Genomic DNA, 21,903 nt, shown 5'->3' with positions numbered 1-21,903 from the left:
TATATATATATATATATATATATACATATATATATGTGTATAGATAGATAGATAGATAGATATTTTCTATTTTTTAATCTTTTTTTTTTTATCCAAGTATACATTGTCACCCTCTTTTTTCTGCCTGTGCTTTGAGCTGCTGTGACATGTGAATCTCCCAAGTGTGGGATTAATAAAGTTTATCTTATCTTATCTTATCTTATCTTATGAAGCCTACTAACTACACTCCCTAAAAAAATATTATCACATTTTTGAAAAAGCGAAGAAGCAATTCAAGAGAGAAGCAGACAGAGGGGTCTATAACGTGTTTAAATGATAGGCTATATCCAGGATTTTAAACTCAACAGCAAAAACAGGTGAAAAAGATTATGATAGTTAGAAGCTTAAGCCTAACTATAGGCTACAGATCACAGTGTAAAAGTGAACCATCACATTAACGATTCAGACATAAGACAATAAATACAAAGGGAAATTTAGCGGTATTGAACCAGATCACAGTGTGTGCACATGAAAGGTGTTTAAGGAATAGGCTACACATGACGCCAACTTTCATCCCATTAGATAACAGTGAGAAAAACTGATCAAGAACACAATTCTTATAGGCTACATTAATTTCAAGTGGGCTAAATGAGCGAAATGAAAGCATCCATTGTTTTGCAGGACACCCATGAGATCCTCACTTACCTGGCAGCTGTGTGAAATAGAAAGAAAAATAGGTGTGTATTTTTTTTCCTCGAATAAAGCTCATTAATAAAAACTATAACTGTTGAACACTGTTGTCAATTGTCTGTCGATATCGCTTAACGATGTATCTCAACCTAACCAGTTAGCGTTAGTAGAAAAGTCATCCGTCAACTAGCTTAGCAGCTATCGCATGTTTTGCTAAACGACGCTAGCGTTGGGGTAAAAACCAACGAAACTCCAGTTTAACCACTTAAAAATATCCACTGCGTTTATTGTATTCACAGTGACAATGAAAACAGCACTAAATGTGTCGTGCTAGTTAAACATAAAGGGGAAAAAAGTAAGGGAACTTGTTCAGACACTCACCTGTTTTCCTGTCAGTACTCTAAACCACTGCAACCATAGAAACGCCGACGCATATGTGTTGCCTTCAAGTGCCCCTCTGGGAAGCTCCGACTTTTTTCAACAAGAGCTCACAGCATACATCTTCAGCTGGGATGGTGAAGGCAGCCGCTTTAACCAGTAGATGTCGCCATCTAACCATTTATGTTTTCACTCTGGGTGGTTTGTTTCTCACATCATGTGTTGTCTGCACTGCCTGTAATATCTATGGTTACGTTGTCACAAATTCCTATATAACTTCTGTATCTCAGCACATCAATATCTGAATCCCCTTCCTATACAAGTTCCTCACTAGTGAAAGGCATCAATAGTGCAACTATTCTACAAACTGAATACACTGATGTCCCAATTTTAAAACTGCTACTGTGGATTATCATCACCTTTAAGTTGAAGGGCTCTGCAGAGCCTAAGAAAGACAGTTTCGCAGAGGGTTAACAAGATTTTTATTGCCAAGGCAGTGACATCTCAGTATACAAAACAATTAACCAGACATGAACCAACAGCTCAGTTGTGCCTACAAGTTGTTCCCAGGTGTGTCGCAAACCATGCAATAATTGTGATCCCTGAACCCACTTTTATTTCTTTAAGTTGCACTCTTAAGCTTGTTGTAACTTGTGCTATAAGAGGGTTCCTTTCTTAGAAAACATCTTAGAAGTAGTGGATGAGGCAGGGATTGTTTAATCGACCTCCTCAATGGTTGGTCCGGAGGATCCACCGCCGGGAGCAGCGCCACCAGCTCCAGGGAAGCCACCAGGCATGCCCTCTGGCATACCACCGGGCATGCCACCAGCACTCTGGTACAGCTTGGTGATGATGGGGTTGCACACCTTCTCCAGCTCCTTCTGTTGATGTTCATATTCATCCTTCTCGGCAGTCTGCAAAACAAGGACATTTTAGTGTTCTGGCCAATTAGGTCATGACCAAAAAAAAATAAAAAATAAAAAAGTGAAAAACTGCAAAGACAGACTTACCTGATTCTTGTCCAGCCAGCTGATGACCTCATTGCACTTGTCCAAAATCTTCTGCTTGTCGTCTTCACTGATCTTGCCAGCAAGTTTTTCATCCTCCACAGTCGACTTCATGTTGAAAGCGTACGACTCCAGGCCGTTCTTAGCAGACACCTTGTCACGCTGGACATCGTCTTCAGCCTTGTACTTCTCAGCTTCCTGGACCATGCGTTCAATGTCCTCCTTGCTGAGACGACCTGAGAACAAATGACAGAAATTGTCAAATTTGTGTCACAGTATAAAGAGTGGGTTTAAGAAGATTTAAAAAAAAAAAAAAAAAAAAAAAAAAAAAAAACACACTCACCCTTGTCATTGGTGATGGTGATCTTGTTCTCCTTGCCAGTGCTCTTGTCTACAGCAGAGACATTCATGATACCATTGGCATCAATATCAAATGTCACCTCGATCTGGGGAACACCACGGGGAGCAGGAGGGATGCCCGTCAGCTCAAACTTGCCCAGCAGGTTGTTGTCCTTGGTCATAGCACGCTCACCCTCATAAACCTGTAGGAAGTATTTAGGGTTCAGCAGGGAATTTTGACAACTACGTCTACAATTCTGACAACTTTATTTCGCTCAGACATCCAAGGAAGGTCGTGGCCATCTTTGGTCTTGCGACCTCTGGTGGAAACTACGAATGGCAGGAATAAACGTCATCACTGCGAAATTGAAGGACATGTATAATGAATTGTGTGCTTACCTGGATGAGCACACCAGGCTGGTTGTCAGAGTAGGTGGTGAAGGTCTGAGTCTGCTTGGTAGGAATGGTGGTGTTTCGTTTGATCAGGACAGTCATGACACCTCCAGCGGTCTCAATACCCAGGGACAGAGGGGTGACATCAAGAAGCAGCAGGTCCTGGACATTCTCAGACTTGTCTCCAGACAGGATGGCAGCCTGGACAGCTGTAAAAACAAGCATTTGTTAGACATTATGACAGTTTTGAAGATAGGAACTCAAATGTATGTCATTAAGGCCCATGACCTCCAGCTGCTACAGCTGTGCTGCTCTTACAGTGAAAGCCAACTGAGAGGGCAATAAACTGGTGTGTGCATCCATCTGGCTGAAGACTCTTACCGGCTCCGTAGGCCACAGCTTCATCTGGATTGATGCTCTTGTTGAGCTCCTTTCCATTGAAGAAATCCTGGAGCAGCTTCTGGATCTTGGGGATACGGGTTGAGCCACCGACCAACACGATGTCATGGATCTGCCCTTTATCCATCTTGGCGTCACGGAGCGACTTCTCCACAGGGTCCAAGGTGCCACGGAACAGGTCAGCATTGAGCTCCTCAAAACGAGCCCTGGTGATTGAGGTGTAGAAGTCAACTCCCTCGTACAGAGAGTCGATTTCAATGCTTGCCTGGGTGCTGGAAGACAGTGTGCGCTTTGCCCTCTCACAAGCGGTGCGCAGACGACGGACGGCTCTCTTGTTGTCACTGATGTCCTTCTTGTACTTGCGCTTGAATTCAGCAATGAAGTGGTTGACCATGCGGTTGTCGAAATCTTCCCCACCAAGATGTGTATCTCCTGCTGTGGACTTGACTTCAAAGATGCCATCCTCGATGGTCAAGATGGACACATCAAAGGTGCCACCACCAAGATCAAAGATGAGGACGTTCCTTTCAGACCCAACCTGAAATTAAGATAGTGTTAACATTTTCCAAAAGTAGTCATTTATGATGACCTTCCTAAATATTGTCCAATACACTGGACATCATTCAAGTATTAAAATGGAATTGTTTATCGTTTTCTACCTTCTTGTCCAACCCATAGGCGATGGCAGCAGCAGTTGGTTCATTAATGATACGCAGAACATTGAGACCAGAGATTGTGCCAGCATCCTTCGTGGCCTGGCGCTGGGAGTCATTGAAGTAGGCGGGTACCGTAATTACAGCATTGTTGACAGTCTGAAAGAGAAAACAAGGCAAACATTAGCATAATTTACATCAACGTTAGGAGGGCTCTGTCATGATCTATGCCAGATTACATACTTTTCCGAGGTAGGCTTCAGCAATCTCCTTCATCTTAGTCAGCACCATAGATGAGATCTCCTCTGGGTAGAAGGACTTCGACTCGCCCTTGTACTCAACTTGAACTTTGGGGCGAGTGTTGTCATTGATGACAGTGAATGGCCAGTGCTTCATATCTGACTGCACCACTGTGTCGTCAAACCTGCGCCCAATCAGTCGTTTGGCATCTGCAAAAGACAGCTTGTTTTAACAATCAAAAGAAATCTGCTTTAATGTAGGCTTCTAATGAGAACATCACTCAGACATCCAAGGAAGGATTTGGCCATCTTTGGTTTTTCAACCTCTGGTGGAAACTACGAATGGCAGGAAAATCGTCATCATAGTGAGGAAATGCTTTACTGGGGTCATCTAAAAACCTGCTTCTATCATTTGTGTCTCGTGTTAAGAGTTACAGCTGATAGGCAGCAATTGGCAGAGGTGCCAGTCACTTTATGATCACCAGGTAGGGTCGGACTTTGAGACATGACAAACATGTATTACATCAAACATGTTCCTGGTTTTCAGCAAGTGAGTGTATATCTAATTTTATACAGTATCATCATTTAATCTAAATGACTTAATTCTTACCAAAAACTGTGTTGGTGGGGTTCATGGCAACCTGATTCTTGGCTGCATCGCCGATCAGCCTCTCGGAATCTGTGAAGGCCACATAGCTGGGTGTGGTCCTGTTGCCCTGGTCATTGGCGATGATTTCAACTTTGCCATGCTGGAACACACCAACACAGGAGTAGGTGGTCCCAAGATCGATGCCAACTGCTGGTCCCTTAGACATGTTTCCTATAGACAAAGGAAAATTGACAATGTTATTGATTCAGTGCAACTTAACAGTTAAAAGCTTGTGTCAGCCAAAAAGATTTCAGCCCATGATACTGATCTGCAAATAGCAATCAAAACTTAAATATGAAGGAGCTGAATACCGGGGCTGCAACTGACGATTATTTCGGTTGTTCATTAATCTGAATTTCTTGGGTTTTATCTACACAATATTCAACCCAAAATAATTAGTTTACTGTGAGGAGGCTTAAATAAAGTTCATGTTTAAAAAGCTAGAAATCATAAAATTTTGACTCTAAGGAACACAATTAAAATCATCAAATTAGTTGGTAATCAATTTAAAAGTCGACTGACCAATAAATCATAGCACTTCTACTATATTAAGTTCAGAATTACTCATTTGACTTCACTTTAACAGGCTCCTATTGTGACAACTTAAAAACAAATGCAGTTTTTGCTATAGTTAGTTACCATGTCATACCACTGAAACTTAAGGTGTTAAAATAATGAATATATATAAATCAGGCACCATCAAGTTAAGACTAAATCAAGTATATAAACAATTGCTCTCATGTTAAAACGATTTTAGGCCACTTTTGACTTCAGTGACTTGGCTGCCCAGTGGGAATCTATTTTCCTGTAGTGTTATGCAGGGAAACAAAATGGTTTAAAAACAGTATCAAAATAATAATTCCCATCCCAACAATAAAGCAGCAAGCGCTTTATTGCGTTAGAGCTAAGGCCTAATCAGGCTGCAAAGGATCTGCCATTATTAGCGCATGGCGCTAGTTCTGGCCACGTGACAATGAGACATCAAGTTTTCCTGAGCCGGAGATAAAACCGGAAATGGAAAAATACAGCAGCAACTGTCTTCAAGCGTGTAATGAATAAACCAATCAACAAATTCAACTGGAAAAGCTTGACTGTAAGGCAGCATATAAACAGTTTACGGCCCATGGCGATTAAAAAACACTTTTGTTCTGAAAAAAATCAGCCGGAAGTCTATCCATTCAGGCTAGCTCGACACCATTTGTTCGAGAACATTCTGGAACGTCTCAGAATCCCTTCCCCCCACGCTCCCTCCCCACTCCCCTTAGTGGCTCATGGTGGCAGATGCTCGTGTGTACAGCTTTGTTACAAGCATAGCAATTACAATCATATACATTGTTAACAAACATCTACATCGTTTACACTCTGCACCAGGGATAAAAACCCCAAATCAACTGAGTATGTCAGTAGAAAACGTTACCGACAGGGAGCGAGCAGAAGGATAAAGCTACCAACGCCATTACAGGAATCCATGAGGGATGTGGGGACTGTATACATATATTATTTGCGACTAATCCAAGAAAAACTTACCGAATTCGTGAACCGAAGATGAGGTTCGATGTTAAACTGGGCAGCGGCGAGGTTGACTTGTCCTTGCCGGTATGAGAAGGGAAAGGGAGGATGGCACCGTTATCTGAGCCTTATATATGGCCGGCAAAGCAGCCAATCAGACGTCGAGTCTTGGACTCTTTCCTCAACGGTCCACCAATGACGCAGAGTATCTTTGATAAGGTTATAGAGAGTCAGCCCTACTTCCTGCTTTGATATCCGCATTTCACAATCATTGTGAATGACCGCATGGCCCAAATCGAAAGCTTCATCCGTTTATACACGATGTAGTTAGGCAAACGATTCTTTTATCCGACAGTGTGTGTCCATATGTAGGGTTCACGTGTATCATTATACATTAGAACGAGTTATATTCTTATTTTGTGGAGGAATTGTTGTAGCGGTCAAACGAGGCACGGTTAGACACGAGCTAAACGGGATGTAGCTAACAATTTATTTTGAAAATTGAAAGAAAAACTATGAGGAATACTTTAGCATCAACACAGTAAGTGTTAAAAGAAAAATGCCCGTGAGAAATAAATGGACTAGATTATGTCAGGCTCTGCTTGTCATGACAGATTTTCATGACAGATTTTTTTTCCCAACACAAGACAACTGCAGCCTTCAGGACAGGTTGGAGAACAACTGTACAAACACAAAACAGAATTTAGCAGCAGTGGTGGAGATTCTGCCACAACACAATCAAATAGGCTACAAAAAAGGTAATATTATAGGTTATTGAAAATCAAGAGTGAAAAAATGCCTTTTCAAAGAAAAGGCAACAAAAACAAAGAAACATCAGGTAAACAAATAAAGACCATGCAATTTTAAATACATTAAAAGAGCAAGGACAAAGATATAGATGTATTCAGTTTCTTAGTTTTACTATTTAATTTTACATATTTAGTGACTTACCAGTTGGCAGTTATTTGTAAATACAGTGAAAATGGGAGTACCTACTTTCCACTTACAAGTAATGATATTTACCCAAATTAAACAGAAGATTAACACTATCTGAAGTGTTTGGTTGTCCGTAACAAACTATAGCAATGTAACTAAATGACCGTATATTATCCATGTTTATTGACAGCCAGTTGTAAATATCAGACCTAAACAAGTTTATATGAGGACATTTAAAAACCATGGTCAATGGTTTCATCTTCTGAGGAACAAAGGGTGTAAGTGTCTACTTAAAATTTAAATGAAGAAAATCACTGACAGGGTTTATTGTAGACACAATTTTAGAATGGGTTTCCTTGTTTTTTTGGAGCAGCAAGACATGATAAGTAAAATGAAATGACTTTTTCCTTAAAGGGATCTCTATGTTATTTGGTACAGAGCATGAGTTGAAGTCCCTCAAAGTTTTTTGTTCAGAAACCATACTAATCATTTTGTTATTAAGACATTAAAATTCAGTTTAGCATCCAACCGCAGGCGAAAAGCAGTCCAAAGTAATGTAAACATGTAATGAGGTTATACAAGGAACAAACAGCGAGGGGTAGTTAAGAATATCTATTAAGATACACAGGGGTGTCAAATTAACAGAAAAACCTAAATTAATTAGTGGGATGACAATAAAGTGCTCAAGGGATGACGTTTTTCTGTTGGCTGACAAGGAAGTAAGCGTTGCCCTCGTGCCCTCATCCAAACACCCTTTGGGTTATTGTAGAAACGAAACAAATGTTTATTATATTTACATGGTTGGTTCAGCAAAATAATCTTCACAAATTAACACCACTTTTCTGATTATTGAATTTTAAATGCAATCACCAGAAGGAGAAAGCTAACATTAGGCTGGAAATGAGCCACACCACAGTCACATGACTTGATGTTACCACCACAACAAGGTTCTAAAGCTTTGCTCAGCGTGATGACTTTCTGCTGTCTCATTAAGTCGCTTGTTAGCAACCACCTTTTTTTTTAGACACATAAACCCGTCAAAATTCACAAGTGAGGTACTTACTGACCTGTATTATGTCTTAGCACAAAACATGAATGTTTCTTAAGTTTGTCCTAACCACAGACGTTTTTTCAGACATCTAATCTAAAACCCATTCAAAAAACCCATGGACTTTGGGACGAGGGAACAGGGAGCACTAAAATGTTAAAGGCGCTGTATGTAAGAATGTGGCCAAAATGGTTACTGCACTGAAATTCAAAATACTGCCGTGAGTCGTATCCGCCCCCCCTCCCCTACAGATTCGAGGTTGCTGGACAGCGGCACGCTGGAGACTGATTTGTTTGCCCACGGGCGGCTGCCGTGGCAGGGCCGCGTCGCTGCGTCCTTGATCTTCGGTTTTCCAGCAGACCGTTCGAGCAAGTCCGGCTTCTCTGCTGCTAACGCTGCTGCCGGGATACAGCTGAGGAGACTGCTAATGCTATGTACTGGGACACTGCTAATGCTGCTTGCCGTGCTGCTGTAGCTCAGTCGTAACTGTAACTGATGCTGAGACTCTACTGACTACGTGACTGATATTCTGGCTGTACTATTGCTGTCGGTGAGATCAGTATGTTATATGAACATTATTCCTTAGTCTCTGTGACATATTAGGAGGATTTTATGACTATTTGCTTTAGATTTCTTACATATTGCTCCTTTAAGTGATTTCCTGGTTTTAGGACTCAGTCCTGGGGCACTCAGTTCCCCCATCCATAGGCACGAGAGATTACTGAATTGTTTGATGAGCATGAAAATTATGTTAATCATATGCTACGACCTTTGTAGTCACCAGATCTCAACCGAATTGAACACCTATGAGACATTTTGGACCGCCGTGTCAGACATAGCTCTCCACCACCATCATCAAAACACCAAATGAGGGAATAACTTCTGAAAGAATGATGTGCCGGAGAGTTACAAAGACTTGTAAAATCAATGCCAAGGTGCATTGTGGCTGTTCTTGCAGCATGTGGTGGCCCAACATCTTACTAAGTGGCTTTATGTTGGTTTTTCATTTAATTTGTCACCCATCTGTACATGGTATAAACAGTGTTGACAGTATGAACAGTGTGAAATGAAAACAATGAAATATATACAGAACATGTGCTGCAGTTACATGAAAATATATAGTACACGGAATATAAAGAATAATAGCAATATGGAGACATACAGACAGCTTGTGGTACTGTATTATGAATACAGTGTGTAGATCAGATACAGTATAGACAGAGGTGTAGAATGCACTATAGATCAGATATATATGGTATGGACAGTAGTATGAATATGTATAGGTTCAAAGGTTCAAAATGTTTTTATTGTCAATTGCTATATGTCCAGGACATACAGAGAATCGAAATGCTGTTTCCCTCTCACCTAGTATAATGTCTTACAATTTAAGAGCTAACAGAAAGCTAACTTGGAATAATAATAATACAATAAAGAACTGTAGGTTTCCACGGTAGGCAGACTGTAGATGGCAGCGCGGACGGACGCAGCAGCCCCTCTCTCTCTAAGTTTGGTGCCTAAAAATTGTATAGACATAGGCATACTGTATATCCTGCAGGTATGTGTGTGTGTGCTGCAATGAGTTGAGTCAGCAGCCAGGGAGAGACAGCCACTGTGCAAATGCTCTGTTACTGGCTATGGTGTATGGGGTTGGGGGGTATTTGGGGGTTGGGGAGGTATCCTGGTGAGTCTGGGGAGTATGGGAGTGGGGTTTATCTCCAGTTGCTGAGCTGCTTCCCACTCAGTTTAGGCCCGTTTTCACCGCAGGAACTTCAAGGTAAATTTATGGGGCCGGGGCCGTTGGTGCGTGTCTCCACCGCAGGAACCACCCCCAAAGGACAGAGTTCCGGAACTTTTACAGGGGCTAAACAAGTCCCTGCCTCGGAGTAGGTACTTGGGGTTTACTTGGTGCTGATTGGGTATACTCAAGGCGGAATGTGACATCAACAGAAAGAGCAACAAAATAGCCAGCATTTTTAAAACTCAGCAGACGAGGGTTAGCTCGTTCATAGCTTCCACCGCCATGTAAACAAACTCAATAAACGGTCCGTGAAAAACATATTTTTCCAGCGGATATCTTAGTTACAACATGATTGAGCTAGCAAAGCAGTTTTGTGTTGCTATGTGTGGTATTTATTCAGTTTTGGGAAATCACGATGTCTAGAAAGCATCAGTGGCTGCAGCTGACAGGGACAGCTAACAGCAGCAGCAAAGCTAACATCAGGACGTCATCTGTTAAAAGCCTCCCGTTGTCGGAAACGACATGAAACTACTCCAGTTAGCTCAATCATGTTGTAACTAAGACATCCGCTGGAAAAAATATTTTTTTCACGGGCCACTTTGTGAGTTTAGTGAGTTACTACAGACACCGCTATCGGCTAACAGCATCCCTATGCCACTACGTCGCCCCGGTCAAAATGGTCGTGCAACGATTACATCACATCCAGAGCCTGGTAACTTTACAGGAACCTTCCTCCTACTCCGCTATCTCAGTGGAGACACAGCGGTTGAGAGGGCCGAGCGAGAGGACATTCCTGTAGTAGTTCCTGCCCCCCAAAAAGTACCAGGAACTTCTTCAGTGGAAACGGGCCTTTTGTGGCTGCGCTTGGCTATCTCAGGTTGGCCCTGAATGGATGTAGGCCTCACCTGATCTGAACACGGTGTCGTGTGCAGTAGGCAGACCTCACCGTTCTTCCATGGCCTCTGATTCTATACATTGTAATCTGTTTGAGGGTGGTGTTGTGGTGTTTGATGTTATCATTGGTATAGTCCAAAACAGAGGGTGTATAGGAGTCAATGCCAGTGTGGATCAGGGTCATAAAAGTGGTTTGGGGAGAAGGAATGATGAAAGGTGGTCAGGCTATTCAAGGTGGGGGAGGGGAACAGCTTTCTATGCCTCAGCCATGTTGGTGTAAACACGGTCAAAGGTCTTGTCTCCTCTAGTGACTCATGAGACATGTTGGTGGAATTTGGGGAGAACAGTCTTGGGGTTGGATTGACTAATGTCACCTGCAACAATAAAGGCAACCTCAGGTGTGTAGTCTGTTGTTTGCTAATAGTCGCATGCAATTCTTTCATTGCAAGCTTGGCATTAGTATCTAGTGGATGTATGCTGCAGTCAACTCTCATGTTAACTCTGAGCAGAGAAGAGGGCTACACTTAAGCATGAGATATTCAAGGTTAGCAGAGCACTGACTTTTGATTATAGGAGTGTCCGTGCACCAAGCTTAACATAAATGCAATGTGTATTGCTGTTGAGCCATGTTTCTGTAGAAATTATAATGTTACTGTCCAAAATGGTTTAATGAGTGATTATCCACAGCCACAGCTCATCCATTCTGTCTGCCAGAGACCGTATATTGCAGAGGAAAATTCTAGGCAGAGAAAGTCGATGGGGGCTGAGCTTTAACTTAGCATTTAGCCTTCCCCTCTTCCCCTTTAAGTTCTCAACTGTGCCTGCAAGCACTCATGACTCATGACGAGCTGTTTGTAGCCTCTGATGTCTTGAAGATCACTGGAATAAACAATTAACTTGTCCAAGTAGTGAAATCTAATGTCCAAGAGGTCTTGTAGGCTCTATAATATTAATGCAACACTGTTCTGAGTGAACACACTTGAAATAAATGGCAGATAACTACTGATTTCCAGAATATCTGGAGAGAGAGAGTGAGCCTTGCATTGTGCACAGGCTGCCATCATAGTCACCATTATCTTCTTATTCATGGACTCCCATCTCTACCTTTGTGCTGTCATGCCTTAGGGATATGATGTCTGTTTGTATGTCTCACTCAGTGCTTGTGCTCAGTGTAAAGTCTGTGGGGTTACCATGGATTTACAGGCTTCATAACTTCTTTCTGCCCAGTCAGCAATTTAGTCTGAGTTGCTGTATGCACAGATTCAGGCCCATCACATTACATCACATCCATAATGGCTTTTGCCTCCGGTATGTACCAATATTGAAACCTAAAACTCATAATACAGTCAAAATAGAAATAAGTAGTTGTAACTCCAGTTCTATGAATACATGCCAAACCCTTCAACTACAGGCCCAGCTGGCCCCTGTTCTATTGTTGTTGTTGATTTCAAAAGGGAGGGTGAACAGCAGGTGCACTTGTGTTTTGTAAGGTGTGTTCACTCCCTCTTGACAGGGTGGTGAGTGCCAAGCTCTGTCTCAGGGTGCCGAGGCGGAACCTCTATAGCGGTCAGTGAATAGCAAAGCCTTTTAAAGGGCTACACACATATTGGAGTCACATTCAGTAGCTACTATTTCCCTTAAACATCTTCCATCCATGTTTAAACAAAGAGGGTCATTGTGTTGTAGCAAAATATAATTTATTGGTACATGTAAACACAAAATGTATACAGAATTTACAGGGTACAATACAGTACTTTGGGTATTAGCAAGTTGTCACATTCTTTTCTGTGTAAACATACTCTTTCTTACAGGTGCAATAAAAAAGCTATTCAGCTTAATATACAAGCATAGCAAAAGTGCTGATGATATTGCTATTGTTATCAATGCTGTATTTTACAGATCGTTATAGCTCTGTCTCCTTTATGTTGCTCTTGGCTGGAGTTTGTGGCGGGCTTTGAGGTTGAGAATCCTGCTCTTTATTTTCACTCTCTGTTGCTGCCATCGCAGAAGTGTTTATCACTGAGGTTATCACTGTTGGTGTTTCAACGACATACTGCGTGAATGCCGTGTTGAAGATCCCTGTGAGAGAGGGAGAGAGAGGGAGAGAGAGGGAGAGAGAGAGAGAGAGAGTGTTTCACAATCAATGATTCATCACAGAGACAGGTTGCCACCCTGTTTCTATGGAAAGACGAGTGTGTCATCAGAGACTGTGCTTGGCAGCAAGCTAGGTTGAATTTTTCCCAAGGCTGCCAACAGTGAGCAAACATGCCTCCCAGCCATGTTATACTGAGCTTCATTCATTTCCTAAAACTGAAAGTTGCATTTGATGATTTGATAAATTAACTTATGACTTATAGCACAACATTTCTGTAAATTATCCATGTCCTAACTCACAAAGCATGTCATGGGAAAGAGAGGAATTCAAATAGTTGTAGGTGGATTACAGTCTCTGCTGGCACAAATGTATTTCAGTACATTTCCATGTTGCCTCTGATCAGAGGCTTTAATTAAAAGGCGTGCTGAATCATCCGCTTACCTCTCCTCCTTTGTCCTTGGGGGTTCTTGTCTTCCTGGCTTAACTTTGATTTACTGCTCTCCTCGGATTGATCCGACTCCTCATTTTCTGTAACAATAAAAACTGTCACATGTTTTCTTTAAACAAAAATACATTCAAAAAATAAAAAAACACTTGCAGCATTGTGGTGTAACTACTCCATAGTCTATGTATTTTACGCTTTTACTGATGTTTTAGATCACACATGAAGCAGAAGACAGATCACTTGAGAAACTTAATAATAATGAGATTATCTGTGAGATAATAATGTGAGATTTGCCTCATTAATGTAAGGCCCTGACGTAAGTTCAAATGGCAGCTTCAGTCTGATGTTGTTGGTGTGATTAGATGCAATGCAGAAACTGGGAATGTGGTCTGCTCACCTCTCTTCCAGGCGATGTGTGCCCTTCTCAGCTTGATGGCAAAAAAAATGACTACCACCAGTAGGCCGGCGATCAGGCAAGTCACCAGAAAAACCAGCAATGAGGAATTTCCTTTAGTTCCTTTCTGCATGTTTGAGTCATTAACGCTTCCTGGGAATAGACACAATGCTGGTTAGTTTGTTCAGCAAAACTTTAGTTTCTGTAAGCCGAGTACACATTTTTATCTCATTGTTATCTCATTGTCTTTTTCATACCAGAACAACTGAACTTTAGTCTGAGCAATGCAGGCATCTGATAATGTTAACAGTGTGACCTTACCTGTTCTGTTTCCCTCTGTTTGGTTGTAGGATATGATCTCCTCTGTTGTCTCAGAGACAAATGTCCAGCCTTTAAGGGGTCATGAGAAAGAAAGTCACAGTAAATATCACAAACTTAAATAAGCTGCTGCAGTCAACCCTGTTTTCTAAAAGGAACAACTCAGTTGTGTTTGTTCAGAATAACCACTAGGTGGGATCAGACAGACGTTTGTAAAGAATAGTTTTGCAGATACTCCTACAGTACACTGGATGGAAAGCATACCTGTTGTGGCTGTTGAATTACTGATGGTATCATTCCTCGTCCTGGTTGAGGCCGACAATACAGAGGTTGTTGAGTCATCTAAAAGAAATGAAGATGTATAGATAAATAAGCCTCATGAGAATCTAGAAGTCAGAAATTTTTTTTTTTTTTTTTTTTTTTTAATAATTTCCCTAATTCATGATAACAAGCAGATAACCAAATTTCATTCAAAAAGATTGGAACTGTGAGGTTCTGTGTAACTTTTCATGTCAAAATTGATTCATCTTTGACATATTATCTTTATGTTTTTAAAGGTTCAAACCTCTGAATTTAAATATTCAAGAAAATGGAAACAGCATTTTTTTCGAACTGGGATCTCAAATCTCTCATGATGATCTGTACAGTATATCTCGGAAAGTCACTTCAACTGCATGTAGCCTGACATTTCCATTCCCAGAGTCTATGACTACATCAAACATAATTCAGTTTCGCACTATACTCTTGACACTTCCGTCACAGGAAGCTCTTCTAGTGGTATCACGACTACAGTGGTTAAGTGCCTGATCAAAATGCACTAGTGAAAGCTGAGTGGCTGTAGTTTCCATCCCACAGGCTGACAGTATGTTTAATATTATACACGTTTCATACAAAGCCATAAATACGGGAGGTAGCATAGTGGAAAACCATTTAAGGTCCATTTATCCTTCCATATTTGTGATGTAAAGTTTACTTTCCTTTTTTAGATAATGTACAGTTAAATAAATTCATGTAGACATTGTTATGTTTCATGGATATTGAGCATTTAAGGTGTATGCCATCTGATGTGGAATATTTTGTAACTTGAAGATCATGTGACATCCAAATCAAATGCAAAAGAAAACAGTTTCATTTACCATGAGTGCTTAGATGTGAGCCTGTGGATGTATCAGGGTTCAGAGGTGGTTTAGTGGTTGTTATGACCGTCTCTGGCTCACTGGAGGGGACAGTTGATAACTTTATGGAGCTCTCTGATGAAGGCCTGTTCACGTCTCTGGTTGTGAGGTACCGTGTTGTTCTCCCTGGTCTGAACCAGCCAGTTGTTGTTCTTGGGACCTCAGTTGACCCCTGAGGCTGGGTTGTGGGTGAAGTGGTTGTGGTTGTCCGCTGGGGGGTTGGCGCTGTGACAAAGAGGGGAATTACATTATTGATAAGGAGAAACAGTATTTAATTATTGGAAAATCAAAGTGAGAATTCATGCTGACATTTCATTAACCGACAAGTCACACATCTGTTTTCATTAGAATACAGGAAACAACACCATTTGCAACATACAGAAAGAGGAAATACAGGGGGTGTTTTTTTTTATTTTTGGTCGGTCAAGTTTCACAGTCTGGCGCTTTAGACAGTGTCATGGAGTAACTCATGAGAAAAATCCCTCTCCAGTGCTTGCAGTTTTGTGACGACACAACCACGTTTTCACTGTTCCTCAAATATCACCATTTATGCAGAAGTGCTTTAAAGTAAACAAGCTTTGGTTAATTCATGGGTCGTTTTTACAAATTTTTCTCTGCTGGGGAAATCTTTGACCCAAGACCTTCCGAAGTTGTAGTCACTAAAATTGGAGCTAGTGGTGAGATTTATTTTTAGATGAAATGAATTGTACTCACATTCTTTGCCAATTTTGACAAAGTTCATCAGAGGTCCTGAGTGCAGAGCTGGGTGGCGAACAAGGCATTTCACAGTGACTCTGTTCTCCACAGGGCGAAGGTGTAACATAACTATTGTGACATATTTTTTGTCTTCACGATGGACTTGGGCTTGACCTGTGGAATAGGACAGATGTCATTAGTATCAATTTCTAAGCAGGTGGATCAGCTGGCAGCAGTTGCCAAGAACCATCATATCATACTTTAATCTGTGACATTCAAAATTAAAAAAAAAAACATTAGTAGGACTATATATTTGTAGAAGTGTTAAGTTCTGTCAAATTTTAAAGGTTATGGTCGTCATCGGGGCTTTAACACCTACCAACCCACCATAAGTGGATAAACATTACGGTAAATGAGGCAGGTGAGATCATCAAGAGATGAGCCCACTCTGTGGTTTCTGAATCTAATTTTGATACACCTACAAAAGTGCAACTGCAATGGCCAGTAAAAAGAGCTGGGTGTTCAGAAATAATGAGAGGTGTCCAAACATACTATTTTTTTCATAAGTGTGTATTGCACCATGCACAAAACTACTGGATAAAATAAAACCTGAATTAGAAGGTACAGATTTTTCAAACCTCCGCGTACTGTGTATCTGTGTGGACAAGTAAAATGGAGCATTTAGGAGATGTTCTTGCTTAAAGCTAATAAAACAACAATGGTGGACTGGGTCCATGTCATTGGTTCGACAGCCCATTGGTTCGACATCCCATTAGTCTGACTGTCCGCGGTGCTGAACGGCTCTAACCAGACCTTAACCACAGGGCATCATGATGATTTCGGAACGGACTTCGGAACAATGGGATGTTGAACCAATGGGCTGTCGAACCAATGGGCAGTTCCCGGTGGACTACTGGTTTGCGTACTACGTTTTGTTAGCACTGCTTGGTCTTATGACTTCTTAACACTTAAACTTAGTATTACTGCACCACTTCACAGATGAATGGAGGCATCTGATGTTTTTGCTCCACCTCAGTGTCTGCTGTTAAAAGTCTACCAGAAACGGCAGTTTAGGATCATCAGGACCGGCCAAACCAGCAGATGGTGGGACAATTTCCAGAGTGGAATTGTTGTCGATGAGCAGTGGAAGGAAATCTTTTCTATGTCCAGAGCATCACTGGCATGTTTGAGTAAGCTCTTTCGTTCTTACATCGGAGGGAAATAAACAGTGATGAGATCTCCAGTAGGTGTTTTGAAAAAAGGTAATGTTCGCCTGTGCACGTAACTACCTCTGTGAAGAGGGGAGACTGCTACAGACAGCTAATGCGGGTGAGCGTTTGGCATCAATTTGTGTCTAGTGTGGACGAAGATATGTTGTAAAATGAAGGTCATGTGGACAGAATTATTTTTTAAAACAGAGTGTGAAAATATCTGTTTTCAAACACACGTGTAGACAGGGCCTTAAAAAAGCTGTGACAGTCTGCACTGTCTGCAGGATAAAAAATGTCTCATTGAGCAGAGTGCAGACCAGCACTAAGAGAACTAAATAGAGAATAGCAGTGTGCAAGATACAAAACCACAAACATGCGGCTAAAAATGGCAGCCGATGTGCCTTTGTGAGTCAAATTCATGTTACAGTACCTTCATGCCTCACTTTGGTTTACTTCTTCATAACAATGTAGCTTAGCAGTTTACTCTAAGTTCACAGCTTCAATTATTACAAACTTACCAAAAAGTTCAGGCCCATTATTCAGTTTCCAAAAGATCTGGGGAGGATAGTGGTTTGCCTCAGCAGTGCATTTTATGACAAAGTTTCCGTCATGCTTTGCCATTTTCATCCTGGGATGGCCTTTAAAAAAATCCGCATCAGAGCAAATGTTATGATCATGAAGTGCTCATGACACTAACAATACAATGCTTATGGTGAGTCATAGTAAAGGTTATAGCTGCAGTAGTAATGTTACGTTAGTATCATATTGTGACAAGCTTCTGTGAGCCAGTCAAGTACAGCATTACTCTCACCTAACACTGTCACCTCCACTTTCCTCTCCGCTGTGTGGTCGCCATACTGAGAGCAGGTGTAGTTGCCCCCATCTTTGAGGGTGATATTGGAAATACTGACAGTGAATTCTGACGCAGACAGTTTGATGATGCTGTAGCGCTTGTCCTTTAAAGCTGGGAGGGAGGGGAATTAAAGAGATGTTTAATGTCTTTAATTCGAAAAAGAATCTTGTAACTTTGGCTCTAAACATGAGACATTTATGTCACTGCTTATACAACATTTGTAGTTGAGATAGAAACAAAAGGTTTGTCACCTTCACCTCTGATGCGATTGAAGAACATAACATATCCTTCGGGGTTCTTCCAGTCCACGTTGTTTTTGTGAGCATTAGTAAGTGGGCAGCTTAAGATGAGGGTCTGACCTTTATTCACAGTCACGCGCTGCCACACCGCAAGTGAAACTGTAATCACAAATATAGGAACATCAATTCCTTGAAAATTCACAGTGAGAACTCAACGATATTTCCACAACATAGAGTTTGATCATACATGTAACATTCTATGGAATGACCCCAGTTTGAAGCAGCTCCCCCTCTACTCTTTACAAACTGAACTTTCCATTGGAATTATAAAGTGAAGTCAAGAGCAGTCAAAGTATGTTTCTCTCCCTCGCACACAGAGGTGTCCGAAGGTTGAAACCCTGTTTCTCACAGGTTGACTCATCTGTTCCTGTCTGTGCCACTGGCCTGGGACTGTGTGTGTGTGTGTGTGTGTGTGCACGTGTGTGTGTGTGTGTGTGTGTGTGTGTGTGTGTGTGTGTGTGTGTGTACTGCAACTTTAAAACAAGCAGCCCCCCTGTCACACACATAACGTATTTCTGATGTGACAGGAAGTAATGTGATCAGTTACTTCACGGTGAAAGAGAAAGTAAGAGAAATGCAGTGGGTTGTTAACGGGGGCTCTGGGTGCTTTTTCTTTCCTGTGGGGTGAGAATGACGAGCTGTTTGGAAAACACATTTGTGGGGGCATAGTGACACTAGCAGTGAGGACAGTGGGCTTAAGGATCAGAGGTCATCAAGACTTTTCACACGCGTGGGTTGTGTGTTAGATATGACATTATTTTAACCAACAATGGAACAAATGTATGAAAACCACAGAATTGCACTGTGATACACACTTGTGACGGCACAGAAACATGTTTTTGAGAGTTTTTTTTCCAGACTTAAAAGACTGTGTATGAGACATTTTCTTTTTCCTTTTTTTAAAGCCTGATTTGTAAAGAACATTTAATTTCACAGGAAATGCTACATGCAATGTAAAATATATACATCTCATAAGAGAAAACAATGTGATGTGTGCAGTGTATATTCATATAAAAGCATGCATGCATACATACATATATATACTGTATTAGAATGTGGCAGACTAATATGTCTTAAATAACTGAATGAAATATGACAAAATGAAATAAAACATGGGGAAACTGGATGGGAATTCAAATGAGGATGCAATTCATCACCGCTACAGATGACTGAATCCAGAGTTGGAAATTAGCAACAGCCTCCAGCCAAATGGCTGGTAAGATATGCAAGCTGTTTCACTCACAAGCCAAAAAAACCCAAAACAATGGTAATTTACTGAGTGGCTGGTAGATTTTGAAATCCAAAAGTTAATTTCCAACCCTGACTGAATCAATAGCTTCACACATAGAACATACAAATCTAATGCTTTAAAAGCATGAGCCCAGGCAACAGTGCTTTTACTGAGGACAAAAACAACCATTTGTATTGTCATAGCATCAGGGATTTTAATTTCATCCAAATTTTCTGAAATAAACCATCAAATTTTCAAACATCACACTTTGCCATAGAGAGTAAAGTATTATATCTAAGTAGTCAAAAGCAAAGCCATCACTTCCAGTAGCTTTATCTGCCATTTTTAATAATCAGATTCAGTTCATCGTCCCCCTCTGAGCATTAGCTACTTTTCATAACAAAGTATATTAGTCAACAAGCATTGAAAGTAAAGGACTCACCCTGTATGAGTAACACGAAGACGAAGAGCTGCAGCTTCAGTTCCATCTTTGTCTGTCACTAACAATCACACTTCAACTCTGCCGCGCTTCCTCATCTCTTGTTCTATTTGTACTGCACTGAGGGACCTTCCATGACATCAGCCCCGTGGTTTCCACAGATCTGCTGGTTCAAGAAATTCTCATGTGATACCTAAAAGTACCAGGTTAATAGTTCAAGATTCTTACTTTAGCTCATGTTTCTGAAACTCAATGTTGCAGTTACCAGTAATACTGCCCAACAATATTTTATTGATTTAATAAAAAAGATGAAAATATTAAGTATCTTTTTTTTTTTTTGGATACTTTTTCTTTATTGGATTTTTGAAAACGTAACATAAATCTCCCAAAAGAGGAGACAAATAAACACAAACAATAGAAAAAGAACATGTTGGATTGCCATGTCTCTACAGTTTGTTCCTATATTATCAGTGTGGTAGTCCTTATCCTGTCGTCGATGTGTAGATAGTCCATTTCTTCCATTTTTCTCAGCATTGATCTTCTTGAGTTCTTAACTTATGAGTTAACTGTTCCATAACACATATTTCATTCATATTTTTCAACCAGTCATCTTGTGTTGGTGGATCTGACTTATACCACTTTCTCGTGATTGCTTTTTTACAAGCTGCTAACAAGATTTTCAGTCAATACTTGTCCTCTTTTAACACAACATTCCCTGTCATATTGCCAAAATACAGTAACATACATGACTTAGATGTATCATAGCCCAGAATTCTGACAATAACAAGGTGAACATCTTCCCAAAATTTTGTAATATTAGGGCAAAGCCAAAAAACATGAGAATGATCTACATACATTTATAGCCCCACATTTTCTCCAACATGGCTGTAATACAGATGAGAATTTGTTTCTAATTTTGGGTGTGATAAAGAATCTTATTAAATTCTTCCAACAATATAATCTCCAAACACGTGATGATGTAGTTGACTTTTGTGTTTTCCAAATCTGCGACCATTCATCATCAGAAATTTCCCTTTCCCATTTCAGTTTTACATATGAGGTTGTATTCCCTCTTCTCTCCATTAGGTGACCATATACTGTAGATATTACTCTATATTTCTTTGACTTGTAGATTCCAATTATGGTTCTGATTATTCCATTTTTATCCAAATTTACATTGTGTTTTATTTCTTTGTCAAAAAAAATCCCTTATTTGCAGATATCTGAAAAGGTCTTGGTTACTTAGTTTATATTTTTGTTTAATCTCCTGAAAACTCATAAAATTACCGTTTTTTATTAGTGTACATATTGCTGTTATTCCACTTGGAATCCATCGTTTAAACCTCTGGTCAAGAGAACCGGGGACAAAACACCTATCATACGCTATCCATCTAAGTAGTCTAAGCTCTTTCTCCACTTTATGTTTTTGTACTAAATTAAACCACAATTTTAATGTAAATTGAATGACAGTATCCACCTGTTCAATTATACTCATTGTTTCTTCTCTATCCCCAATAAGGCTTTGAATTTCTCTTCCTTGTATGAATTGCTCTATATTTTTCCATTTTGCCATATAGTCTTTATCACACCAGCCAAGCACAGGTCTAATTTATGCTGCATGATAATACTCCTTAAGGTTTGGCAGCGCCATCCCTCCCTTATCTTTCCCAATCTGTAATGTTTCAAATTTAATTCTTGGTCTATGACCATTCCATATAAACCTTGAGAAGATTTTATCCCATATTCTGAACTGTTTTTCTGGTATCTGAATGGGTAAAGACTGAAACAAGTAGAGGAGTCGAGGGAGAATACTCATCTTGATGGTCTCAATTCGTGAACCAGTGTCTAGTGGAAGGACAGCCCACCTATCCAAATCATTCCTAATTTCCTTATCTA

General features: G+C 40.6%; 3 protein-coding genes and 2 non-coding genes across 6 annotated transcripts in view; all 5 read right to left on the bottom strand.

Moving 5' to 3' along the window:
- The window catches only part of jhy (junctional cadherin complex regulator), a 30,592-nt gene extending 29,212 nt beyond the window's left edge, over positions 1–1,380 (bottom strand). Inside the window, exon 1 of the mRNA XM_050041363.1 lies at positions 685–1,380. The gene's annotated coding sequence lies outside the window, so the exon portion shown is untranslated. The remainder of the gene's footprint in view (positions 1–684) is intronic.
- A 132-nt stretch (positions 1,381–1,512) lies between these two features.
- LOC126388311 (heat shock cognate 70 kDa protein) lies at positions 1,513–6,410 on the bottom strand. Its single transcript, XM_050041364.1, has 9 exons — positions 6,254–6,410; positions 4,688–4,897; positions 4,082–4,287; positions 3,845–3,997; positions 3,168–3,723; positions 2,793–2,995; positions 2,398–2,596; positions 2,058–2,290; positions 1,513–1,961 (listed from the first exon to the last, which is right to left on the bottom strand). Exons 2-9 carry the CDS (start codon positions 4,890–4,892, stop codon positions 1,764–1,766), a joined length of 1,953 nt encoding a protein of 650 aa, XP_049897321.1. The 5' UTR covers positions 4,893–4,897; positions 6,254–6,410; the 3' UTR covers positions 1,513–1,763.
- Positions 2,665–2,757, bottom strand: LOC126388406 (small nucleolar RNA SNORD14). The gene has a single exon (XR_007569754.1). It is a non-coding gene; the product is annotated as a small nucleolar RNA SNORD14 (small nucleolar RNA).
- On the bottom strand, positions 4,355–4,446 carry LOC126388404 (small nucleolar RNA SNORD14). The gene has a single exon (XR_007569752.1). It is a non-coding gene; the product is annotated as a small nucleolar RNA SNORD14 (small nucleolar RNA).
- Positions 6,411–12,542: 6,132 nt separating the features above from the next.
- Positions 12,543–20,094, bottom strand: LOC126388312 (cytotoxic and regulatory T-cell molecule). 2 transcript variants are annotated; one of them, XM_050041366.1, is made up of 11 exons: positions 20,011–20,094; positions 18,290–18,436; positions 17,997–18,149; positions 17,704–17,823; positions 15,993–16,148; positions 15,240–15,503; positions 14,368–14,445; positions 14,107–14,175; positions 13,789–13,938; positions 13,388–13,474; positions 12,543–12,930 (listed from the first exon to the last, which is right to left on the bottom strand). In XM_050041366.1, the coding sequence occupies exons 1-11, from the start codon at positions 20,054–20,056 to the stop codon at positions 12,755–12,757; spliced, it is 1,446 nt and encodes a 481-aa protein (XP_049897323.1). In that variant the 5' UTR covers positions 20,057–20,094; the 3' UTR covers positions 12,543–12,754. The 2 variants fall into 2 exon arrangements, with proteins under 2 accessions (XP_049897323.1, XP_049897324.1); XM_050041367.1 differs by having other exon boundaries at positions 18,296–18,436.
- Between the last annotated feature and the right edge of the window lie 1,809 nt (positions 20,095–21,903).

The sequence above is a fragment of the Epinephelus moara genome, chromosome 3 (genome assembly GCF_006386435.1).
Source record: "Epinephelus moara isolate mb chromosome 3, YSFRI_EMoa_1.0, whole genome shotgun sequence".
NCBI lineage: Eukaryota > Metazoa > Chordata > Actinopteri > Perciformes > Serranidae > Epinephelus > Epinephelus moara.
Note: the sequence above shows the minus strand (reverse complement) of the source record. Positions and strands in the feature narration are given on the sequence as shown.